Source organism: Erpetoichthys calabaricus, chromosome 17, assembly GCF_900747795.2.
Source record: "Erpetoichthys calabaricus chromosome 17, fErpCal1.3, whole genome shotgun sequence".
Lineage (NCBI taxonomy): Eukaryota > Metazoa > Chordata > Cladistia > Polypteriformes > Polypteridae > Erpetoichthys > Erpetoichthys calabaricus.
The window spans coordinates 57,279,808-57,292,143 of NC_041410.2; the positions used below are offsets into that span (position 1 = coordinate 57,279,808).

The 12,336-nt window shown below is 40.6% G+C and overlaps 1 protein-coding gene across 1 annotated transcript in view; it reads right to left on the reverse strand.

Moving 5' to 3' along the window:
• vps13c (vacuolar protein sorting 13 homolog C) overlaps positions 1-12,336 on the reverse strand; it is a 608,306-nt gene that overhangs the window by 455,987 nt on the left and 139,983 nt on the right. The window contains exon 15 of the mRNA XM_051920790.1: positions 2,743-2,914. Coding sequence (XP_051776750.1) covers positions 2,743-2,914 — 172 coding nt within the window. The remainder of the gene's footprint in view (positions 1-2,742; positions 2,915-12,336) is intronic.

A 12,336-nucleotide genomic window follows, 5' to 3' on the forward strand; every position in this document is an offset into this window, starting at 1 on the left:
TCTTTCCTTTCCCTTAAATGCATTTTAATCATTCTGATTATTTGTTGTGAATAATCTTCATATATTATTTGAGAATATGATCAAATCAATAATAAAGGAGTATGTACTTCAAAAAATATTTTATTAATAGGGGCAGAAAATCTTCACTTTCCATTCTAGGAGTAGAGGCACATATAAAGAATGACAATCTAAGTATTCAGTTTTGGTATCTTATCTCCATCCATCCATCCTCTTCCGCTTAGCTGAGGTCGGGTCGCGGGGACAGCAGCTTGAGCAGAGATGCCCAGACTTCCCTCTCTGCGGCAGCCACTTCTTCTAGCTCTTCTGGGAGAATCCCGAGGCGTTCCCAGGCCAGCCGGGACACATAGTCCCTCCAGTGTGTCCTGGGTCTTCCCCGGGGCCTCCTCCCGGTTGGACGTGCCCAGAACACCTCACCAGGAAGGCGTCCAGGAGGCATCCTGATCAGATGCCCGAGCCACCTCATCTGACTCCTCTCGATGCGGAGGAGCAGCGGCTCTACACTGAGCCCCTCACCCTATCTTTAAGGGAAATCCCAGACACACTGAGGAGGAAGTTCATTTCAGCCACTTGTATTCGCGATCTCGTTCTTTCGGTCACTACCCATAGCTCATGACCATAGGTGAGGGTAGGAACATAGATCGACTGGTAAATTGAGAGCTTTGCCTTATGGCTCAGCTCCTTTTTCACCACGAAAGACCGATGCAGAGCCTGCATCACAGCGGACGCCGCACCGATCCGCCTGTCGATCTCACGCTCCATTCGTCCCTCACTCATGAACAAGACCCCGAGATACTTGAACTCCTCCATTTGGGGCAGGATCTCGCCTCCCACCCTGAGAGGGCACTCCACTCTTGTGAATCGGCTGATTCCCATCCCAGCCACTTCACACTCAGCTGTGAACCAATCCAGAGAGAGCTGAAGATCACGGCCTGATGAAGCAAACAGGACAACATCATCTGCAAAAAGCAGTGACCCAATCCTGAATCCACCAAACCGGACCCTCTCAACACCCTGGCTGCGCATAGAAATTCTGTCCATAAAAGTTATGAACAGAATTGGTGACAAAGGGCAGCTCTGGCGGAGTCCAACTCTCACTGGAAACGGGTTCGACTTACTGCCGGCAATGCGGACCAAGCTCTGACACCGGTTGTACAGGGACCGAACAGCCCTTATCAGGGGGTCCGGTACCCCATACTCCCGGAGCACCCCCCACAGGATTCCCCGAGGGACACGGTCAAACGCCTTTTCCAAGTCCACAAAACACATGTAGACTGGTTGGGCAAACTCTCATGCACCCTCCAGGACTCTGCTAAGGGTGTAGAGCTGGTCCACTGTTCCGCGACCAGGACAAAAACCACACTGCTCCTCCTGAATCCGAGGTTCAACTATCCAACAGACCGTCCTCTCCAGAACCCTCGAATAGACTTTATTCTATGTCTACCATGAATCCATGTCTACCCCTCCTCGAACCGCCACCTTATCGTGGTGGAGGGGTTTGCGTGTCCCAATGATCCTAGGAGCTCTGTTGTCCGGGGCTTTATGCCCCTGATAGAGCCACCCAAGGCAAACTGGTCCTAGGTGAGGGATGAGACAAAGCGTGGTTCAGCAGACCTTCTATGATGAATAAAAAATTTGGACGGCGTATACCCTCGCCCAGACGCGGGTCACCGGGGCCCCCCTCTGGAGCCAGGCCTGGAGGTGGGGCTTGATGGCAAGCACCTGGTGGCCGGGCTTGCACCCATGGGGCTCGGCCGGGCGCAGACCGAAGAGGCAACATGGGTCCCCCTTCCCATGGGCTCACCACCTATGGGAGGGGCCAAGGAGGTCGGGTGCAGTGTGAGCTGGGTGGTGGCCGAAGGCAGAGACCTTGGCGGTGCGATCCTCGGCTACAGAAGCTGGCTCTTGGGACGTATCTTATCTCATTTAGCCTTATTCTGGATCAGCCTTAGTCCTTCATCACTTTGAAATATATCAGAGCCCAAACCAGAGCATGTAACAAAGTTTCCTACAAAATTATTATTTAACAGCCTAAAGACTTTTTGGCTTTAGGCCTTTTTGAAACGGAAAAGCAATATAAATACTTAAAGTATGTGCTAGACCTACCAGAACTATAATGTACTACAAGCCAGTCAACCACCATACAAGGTTCAAACTTGACATTAGTAATAATCATACAACAGGACATAACTTGTGTAAACAGTCACTTCCTGCAAAGCACTAAATCTCTAGGCACTTAAAAAAGAAGTAAAGCGGTAAAACTGCTAAGAGAAACCAAGTGAACCTATGGAGGAAACCATTAAATGGTCAAAATTACAGAAAAGCAAAGCAACTGCTCCCATTAACTGTACGGAACAAACAGTTGTGTTCAGAGAATCCTGCACAAAATTAAGATATTTCCTATTTTGTACATATGGACCTTCCATGTCTACATACCATTAAGTCCAAAAGTAGTGGTTCTCTGGTGGTTTCTAAAGTACCAATGCTTAGAAATTTACAAATAAAACTGTACTTGAATCTTTTTTTTTTTGTTAGATCAACAAACAAAATTAAAGCCAGCAATATTCTACTGTACAAACATCTATAAATAAAGATATTGAAAGAACATGTCACATAAATTATTGAAAAACAAAAATACATAAAAATAAAAGCAAACATCTAACCATTTTCTCAAAATTCAAAACAAATTATTATACTTAGATGAATCAAGTTAAAAGTAAATACCTGAAGCTGCATTATTGCTTCTTCTGATAGTTTACTTTGTGTTAGTTTATTTTTGTAAGCCAATTTGTACTTCTTGAGTGTCTGACGATGCAATCTGATGAAATTCCAGGACCACATCTGTCTGTACTTCCTGATATGAACATTCAGTATGCTATTAATAGCATATTTCCACCTAAAAATATAAAAAATAAGAACATTTATTTCAAAGCACATATAAATTGCTCTGAACACAAAAACATTTAAATCTTATACGAGCCATGAATTACTTACACTAATGTCCTGACCACAAACAGAATAAAGCCTCAAAATCTCACTGTTCTTTTCTTCTATAAGGTACATTCTCTTTGAGTAGGTTAGAAAATGCTATATAATTGCAATTAATTAATCAGTACTGTACAATTAAGCACAAATGACATGATTTTAAAGAAAAAATGACTACATCTGGTAAAGTTACAAATATTACATAACTATAGTATACACTTTAGCTAATCTTTATTATACTTTCAATTAGTGACAAAGACGCTCCTCATTCACATAATTTTCATTCTACTTAACTCGATGTGCTATTTGGTAGCCACAAACTGAACTGGCATGACCAGACAAAACGTTTCTTATCAACTTCCTCCATCATCATCTGTGGAACTAAAAGGTACTCCTAGGTAAGGTGAAAGCTGAGCAGGCAATATGGCCAACAAGTCATATCATGGTATAATTAAAAATTCTAAACATTTTAGTAGATATTCTTAAAGGGGTAGGCTCAAACAATTCACATACAAGACAGTGCACAAAGACATTACTTTTAAGACCCAATATACTCACATAAAATCACATTTTCAGTTCTTTTTCATGCACAGGCTTCACTATTTTGTCATAGAAAATGTTTCATGCTTAAATGTATTTGTAAGTTTTCCAGTAATATTTAGTATTCAGGTAAAACAGTTGTTTTTTTTTGTAATTCATACCACAAGGCAATTTAATCTGGTATACAAGATCAACTGGGTTATTGCACACTCCTGGGTGAATTATATAATTGCGCCCTTGTGCCCTCAGTCTCCTCACAGTGGGCAATGCATGGTATATACAGGGTGAGTCAAAATTATGTTAACATTTGAATGGCGGAAACAATTTATTCATAAAACATACTTCACATATACAAAATGATTTACAGGAATGTCTCAAACTGTTCAGCACATGTACCATATCTGGCACATAAATTGTCCACAAAACTTGTATATAAGTACAGTATATACATAGCAGTACCTTTATTGTTAACACAATTTTGACTCACCCTGTACTTCACATGGGAGGTGCCAAGGAATATCCTTAGACTTAAACTAACCATCTTGATCTAGACATGCATCTCATATTGCACCAAACCTTCCTCACCACCTCACCCTTTCATGGAGAGTAATGAGAGCAACTTTGTACAATTTAATGTCTTCACTGGTGTGGACAGAGATATAAAATGGCGTCTAGGCTTAAAGGTTCCCATTAAGACTTTATCCCTACTCCATTACAGTCCTGCACAATGTCAGCAAAATAGCTGCCAGTACTGTCTGTCTGATGATCACCATTACTACCACTCCTAAACAAGAACCCAAGATACTTGAACTCCTCAACTCCTACCTAAAGAGAACAAACCACTGCTTTTTGGGAAAGACCCTACAACCTCATTGTCGGTGCGGATTATCATCTCAACCATATCACACTCTACTACATATTGTTCCAGTGTATGCTAGAGATAACAATCTAAAAAAGAGGACATCATCTACAAACAGCAGATCCTTAGCCTCCCAGACTGGAGGCTCACCACCTCACTGCTTATGCTATGATATCCAGTGCACAAAACACATGAACAGTAAAGGAGACAAGACATACCCTAGTTACCATCCAATGCACATATTGAATGAACATGAATTTAAACTAATATAAATCAATTCTTTTTTTCAACATTTACAAAGACTGAAAGGCATGTAGTAGCAACCCAGGAGCCCCATACTCTTGAAATCAGAAACATTTAGACAAGAACAGGCCATTGAGCCCAACAAAGCTCACCAGTCCAATCCACCTACATCAAGTCGAATTCTGAAGGTCCCTACGGTCCACCACACTACTTGGTAACTTTTCCCATATATCTATGGTTCTCTGTGTGAAGAAAAACTTCCTAATGTTTATGAAAAAAATATCCTTAGGAACTTTCCAACTGTGCCCCCATGTTTCTGACAAATACATTTTAAAGTAACAGTCTCGATCCACTGTACTAATTCCTTTTATAATTTTGAACACTTCCAATCATGTCACCTCTTAAATCTCCTTTTGCTAAAACTGAAAAGACTCAGCTGCTTTAATCTTTCCTGAAATCAGTCTAATGACTCTTCTACCACTTCTATGTCTTTTTTTGTAGCCTGAGACCCAAACTACACAGTACTTCAGATGAGTCTGGATTCTAGACTTTCTGCCAATCCCCCTAGTTTTGTACTATCTGCAAACTTAACCACCTTGTTATTTATAATCCCCTCTAAATCATATCCGCTCCTAACATCATCCAGTTCTGATAAGGTTCTTTGCACCATCACTCTCTGCTTCTGGTGATTTAGTCAATTCTGCACTTATCTACACAATACAACCTGAACTCCCAGCTCTTTTACTTTGGCACCCAACCTCTCAAGTGGAACCTTATCAAATGCTTTCTGACTGTCAAGATAAATAATATCAAATGATGATCATATCCTTTTGTTGCTTTCTCATAGACCTCTAGCATATTTGTAAAATTTGACCACCCTTGTCTGAACCAATGCTGACTGTTCAGTAAAACTTCTGTTCTTGTCAGGTGTTGCTCAATCTTATCCTTAATAATTCATTCCATTAAATTACCTGTGATGCAAGTTAAGCTTACTGGCCTATAGTTACTTGGATCTGCCCAATCACCCTTTTTATATAATGGGATAACATTTGCCATTTCCAGTCCTTAAAAACTTCCTCAGTGTGCAGTGTTTTCCTAAATATATGCATCAAAGGTTTCTATATTTACTCAAACACATTTTATAAAGAACTGGAGGATAACTATTATCTGGTCCTGGTGATTTGTTTGATTTTAGCCTATTTAATCTGAGCAATAGTTCTCTCTCCACAATATCAAATCACCCAGTACCTCCTTAGTAGCTCCTGTTACTGCTGGGAAGTTATTCACACCCTCTCATGTGAAGACCTCAGAAAAATGCAGGTTTACAGTATCTGCTATTTTTACAATCTATACTTTAATTCCCCTTTACTATTCCTGATACATTTCACCTTTTCCTTGATTTTTCTTATCCTACTAAAACACTGAAAGAATCTCTTTGCGTCATCTTTCACCTAATCTACAATATTATCTCTAACTGCCTTTTAGCTTTCCTAATAACCTTTGTCGTGGATGGCCAGGATCTTTGCCTGCCCAGGATGTGAAGATTATGGAATGGCTGGGGGTGAGAGCAGACTCATGGTATTACCTCCCCCCTGTTCGCTCGAAGGCAGCCCCACTGGGTTGCAGCGGTGCCTCAAATTCCTACAGGGCTCCATGAGAGCTGGAGTCTAAACCAGACCTGTTGGGTTCCGTGGGCGCACCAGGGAATGCTGCAGGAATGACTGAGCCCTTTGTTACAGAACTTCCGCCACACCCAGAAGTACCAGCAGAAGAAGATCACCAGACACCTGGTGCACTTCCGAGTGCTCTATAAAAGGAGCCAGCTGCCACTACTCCGGGAGACAGAGTTGGAATGAAGTTGAACAAAGCTTGCCGGAGAAGGAGTGGAGAAGAAGAAGAAGAAGAAAAATAAGAGCACTGTGTTGCATTGTGCTTGGTGCTGTGTACTATGCTGCTGTAGGGAGCAAGGGAAAGCACTTCCCCACATGAATAAAAAATGTGTGCTGTACTGGAACTTATGTCCTGGGGTTAGTTTGTGTCAGGTTTGGGCACCTGGAGCACCCCCACGTTTAGCCACACCTTCTTAATACTTACCCTCATACTCTTAGAACTGTTAGGCATATCAAGTCTTACATGGCTTATACAACTTTTTTTTTGCTTTGCAGCTTCTTTTTCATCTCCTTACTTACCCCACTTGGAGTTTTTTTTTGGGATGTACCTGTCCTGCATTATGTGCAGAATGTTTTTAAACGTGTTCCACTGCTCCTCGACTGTCTCAACACTTAAAAGCTTATTCCACTTTATCATTCTAAACTTTGCTACATCTGTTCAAAATCTGCACTGCTCCACTTAAACTTAACAGTTTTAGTCTTTTCATCCATGCACTTTCACAACACGGAGAAGTGTATAATTTGATTGGTCACTTGGCCCTATTGGTTCAAACACAAAATGTGACAAGTACAAAAATACTAAATCTAGGCAGGCACCTCCCATGTTGATGCTTTAACATATTGTGCTAAAAACCAGTTACTGATTACGTTTGAAAACTCCTGCTGTTGTACTCCACTGTTTGCAAGGTTGGCAGAGTTAATATTCAGGTAAAGTCCCCATGACTACATCTCCATGAAAACTTGCCTTTTTAATATTACTAAAAAATATCCATTAAAACTAATGTCTGCATTCGGAGTTCTATAGCACACTCCTAAAATAAGGCCTCTTAATAATTCCCAGGCGAATCTTAGTCTGCACTAAGATGTGGTCCATCACTCAACTGAAGAAAACTTGCATTTAAATTCAGCTTTAAATAAACAGAACCCCCCACCCCATCAAAGTTTCTGATTTGTGGCACAAGTAGAAACTTCAGAGAAGACAACCTTGTCAGTTCTGCTCCTCAGCCTGCCACCAAGGTAATTTAACTTGGCTTGCAGAACTGATAAAACTACCCTTATGTATGTCATTTTTACCCAGTATGGACAATGACAATTATATTCACAACCACTCTGGCCAAGAGCCTATCAACCCTTTCCGGGAGGTCTCTGCAAGACAACATACTGTGCGAGACTATCTCTGGAATAAACCTGCATTTCAATCCCCCTAATGGCTTAGTTCCCCACTATCACAGACTATCTTCCTAGGGATTATTTCTGAGGTGGCCGCATTAGGGTTCCAATTGCCCGTCTACTACCTCAGATTATTCAGAGACACCATCCAGCCCCTCAAGGACCTGAAAATAGTCCTGAAAACCTACAATGCTACAAATTCTACGGTTGATACCCCCTGACAGTGTGCACCCTTTGCCTTGTGACTGTGACCCACCTATCTATACCTGTCTGATCTGGAATATCATCCTAAACCACCTTAGGGGTGCACAATCTCTCTCTAAGGGACACCAGGGCCAGGTCCGCCAATTCTCTATTACAACGTAGATCAGCAACCTTGAGCTCGAGGTGACGGATCAGTTGGCATCTCTTGTAGACTTAGCCTGGATTACTAAACTGCTCAGCCCCTTACCTGAAGAAACCTTACTGGCCACAACGGATGTTGAGGCACTTTACACAAACATCCCCATGATGATGGCATATTGACACTTGAAACATACCATAAACAACATGATTTACCCACTGAGTCAGTTATAAAAATTCATTCAAAATGCACATTTTATTCTCATTTGGACAAAACTTCTACTTGTAACAAATGGGGTCTGCAATGGGCTGACTGTTCACACCTCTCTTTGTGAACTTATTTATGACAAAAATGGAGGAGGATTTTATGTCAACATGTGTTTTAAAACCAATGTTGTATCTCCAATACATAGATGACATTTTCATAATCTGGACTGTCAGTGAGAAGGACCGCCTCCATTTTCATAACATTACATAATTCTTTCCACCCCAACATAAAGCTGAAGCTTAATTATTTCAAAAAAAGAAGTCAGCTTCCTTGACACCACCATTCAAATGAAAGATAACACCTTTGTAACTTGTGTTTTTCACAAACCAACAGACAGATGGACCTACTTGAGAAGTGATAGCTTCCACCCCAAGCATATAAGGCACTCCATCATTTTCAGCCAAACAATACCTGACAGGTGTATTTGGTCAGACCCGACATACTGGGATAAACAATTGCAGGAGCTTAGACATGATGTTATCCAACAAGGATATACTCCCAAAACAACAGACACTTAAATAAGAAAGGCTAATACAATACCACGAAACAACCTTCTGGAATATAAAAACAAAGACAGTAAGAACCGCGTCCCCCTTGTTGTTACCTATAACCCATATCTTGAAGCACTTTCAAAAATTGTAAAAGAACTTCAGCCAACACTAAATGATGAAACACAGAGATGCATTTCGAAAACCTCCCCTCCTGACATACAGACAAACACCAAACCTACAGCAACTAATTGTCTGAAGCTCCCTGAAAGAACCAACCAATAATGGTACATCTCTCTGCCTACAGAAAAGATGTAAAACATGTGCTTACATTTAGGATATAGAACATGTAGTTATACCACACTGCCAACTAGAACACTGCATAAAGGGATCATTTTCCTGCAGATCATCTAATGTGATATACCTAATTCTCTGTATGAAATGTCCCAACACTGCCCTCTATATGGGAAAAACTGGACAAATACTCCACCAAAGAATGAATTTAGACAGGTTACACATTTAGCATGGCAATAGGGATATTCTTGTAGGAGTTCACTTTAACAGCCATGGAAACTGTGAGAAGGACTTTAAAGCCATAGTGCTTATGGGCAACTTCAAAACACAGCAAGAGAGAAAAGAATGGGGAAGTTAAACACATACTAAAATTTAACATATTACAACATAGTTTAAATAGAGACAAGAATTTTATAACCAGATATGAGGATTGTGTACATCTCTCTAACTGACCCTGACAACCTAACTACACATTCACATTGTACAGAAAAAGTCATTAACAACTTCAAAAGACTTTGTAGGACAGTTATATTATAAAAAGATCTTGACTATACATTGTTCTCCTCTCTTGCTAAATGAATCTTAGTCTAGAGAGGTGTATTAATTTTTTACATTTAAGATGTCTCATGTAAAGGTTTTCCAATGCTGTATCTGTCCTAGTGTCTATATAAACACAGGGAATTCTAGTCTCTATATTACATCTTGCCTGAAGAAGCTGCCTCAAAAGTTTGTATATCGGAATTTTTTTAGTTATTTAACCAATAAAAGGCATTATTTTGCTTGACTTCTCATTACACTGATTTAACTTAAATTACTTAAATTAAATCAACAGATTACAGAACTACTGCAGTTTTTTTTAATTTTTTTTTTTTTAAACACCTTCAGGCCCTGAAGCTCCTATAATACTCTCCCCCTCAACTGCTCAATGTATGCCTCTACTGGAAATTATTACTTTTTCTCCTTTTTCTCTCCTTTTTTTACACCCCTCTTATTACTTCCTTACTTTGAAGAGCTACACTTAAATTGTTTGTATTTCTTTCTATTAATGAACCCTTACACTGTTGTCCTCTTAATTCTGCTGTCTTTCCTGACTGCTAAGAACTGTTCCATCAAGTAAAGTTTTTCTTCTAACCAAGAAAATTTGCTTACTGATACAGTGGAACCTCGGGTCACGACCATAATTCGTTCCAAAACTCTGGTCGCAACCCGATTTGGTCGAGACCCAAAGTAATTTTCCCCATAGGATTGTATGTAAATACAATTAATCCGTTCCGGACCGTACAAACTGAATGTAAATATATATTTTTTTAAATATTTTTAAGCACAAAAATAGTTAATTATACTATAGAATGCACAGTGTAATAGTAAACTAAATATAAAAACCTTGAACAGAGAAAACTAACATTGCAAGAGTTTTTTTTAATGAGTTTTAAGCACAGGGAAAAAAATGAACATTTGAAAAATCCTTAATTTATACAAAAACTAACCATAGACAACCAAGAAAATTAACCTTGCATGAGTCGAGTTCTGGCATGAAGGAAGTGAGGGGGAACTGGGTGGAGAGGAGATTACAGTTTTGAGGTAAAGTCTGTGATGATGCGGGTTCGCTGCATGCTCCCATCTCGCTTCCGGGAGCCCTTAAACCCGTCACCGTCGGTAATGTTACCGATGAGCACGACAGTGAGGCACTACAATGGAGCAAGGGGATGGTGCAAAAAGTGCCAAGTGCTTTTATTAAAATCAACAAAACAACAATCAAAAACAAAGTCCAAATTAAATGAAGTGTAGTGCTTTCAGAATCCTTTAATAAATAAATAATCCCATAAAAACAGAAGTGAAGTGGAGGTTAAAATCCAATAGAAAAAAGTCTTCATTAAATACAACGAGGTTAAAACAATGCTGGAAGCAGTCTCTTTAAAAACAAGCCCGGTGCATTCTTTAACTGGTGACCCCCGGTGCCTTCTCGGCCTTATGCGGCCATCTGTCCTTCTTCTGGTCACTCAGCTGGAGCAACCGCTTCCTTCTGCCCCACCAACTGTCGGCAAAACACCCCTGCTTGGGGTCACTGTCCAGCTGCCTGCCTGCGAGCATGCGCTCGCTCACACCAGTTCTTTCCACACTGATTCCTGCTTATTTCCTCACTCCACAACCTCTGTCTTTCTTTAATTTTTCCTCCCTTTAAGCCACCTCACGCTTCTATTTAGGAAAAGGACGTGGCAGCTGTAGCACGGCGATTGTTTATTTAAAACTGGCCTCTTGATGTGAGCTGTAGACCCGCTATACCACAAAGTCCCTCTGCGTGATGCGGTCCAGATCCAATTACGGAGATCCAGATGACTTTGATTTATGCAGGAACAATTCCAGTTCGGTGCAAAGATGATTCTTCATGTCGTCAGTTTGCACACTTCTCGATGGTCCGGGATTTTTCGGGTGATTTTCTATGTAATAAAATTAAGTTATAGCGTAATGAAAATTTCATAATTAGATCTGGACCACCCTACACTGTACAGAGAGAGACAGAACACGTGCGTAAATCACCGGCGCGTACAAACCGGAAGGGAAATGAAATAGAGCACAAAGAGTTCACAGCGAATGCACAGGGAGAGACTGAACACGTACGGAAATCATCGGCGCGTACGAACCGGAAGGGAAACTGGCTTGTTCGTCACCCGAGCGTGCGGTTGTGAACAGATGCAAAAGTTTGGCAAACTTTTTGGTCGTAACCCGATTTGTACATGTTCAGAGACGTTCCTGACCCGAGGTTCCACTGTATCAGTGAGTAGTTATTTGCCTATTCAATTGTCCATTTCTGCTGCCACTTTTGCCTCATTAGTGCTCTGTTTATGTACCACAGAGCTTAAAAAACTTTAGTGCTCTAAAATCAGCCACCAACCTGTATTACAAAAAAAAATGCCTTCTCCCTAAGGAATAAATGCACATGTCCTTGCTTTCTACTCGCACTGAACACATTGTTTTTTGAGTGTAAAATGGTGCTCTATCCAGTTATTCTTTACACACTATAAATTCTTCACACTAAAGAATCGCTATTACTTAAAACTATTCAACACTACGATCCTGGTTATTTACTTATAAGCTTGGCCTTCAAGACACTAGATAGTTGCCATGTCTGTCATTAGAAATAGTGGAGCCTCACAAATAACACTTTCCACAAATCTCATAAAACAACAAATAACAGAGACATATGCACTGAATTAGTCATTCCAACAGATGGTGCAAATT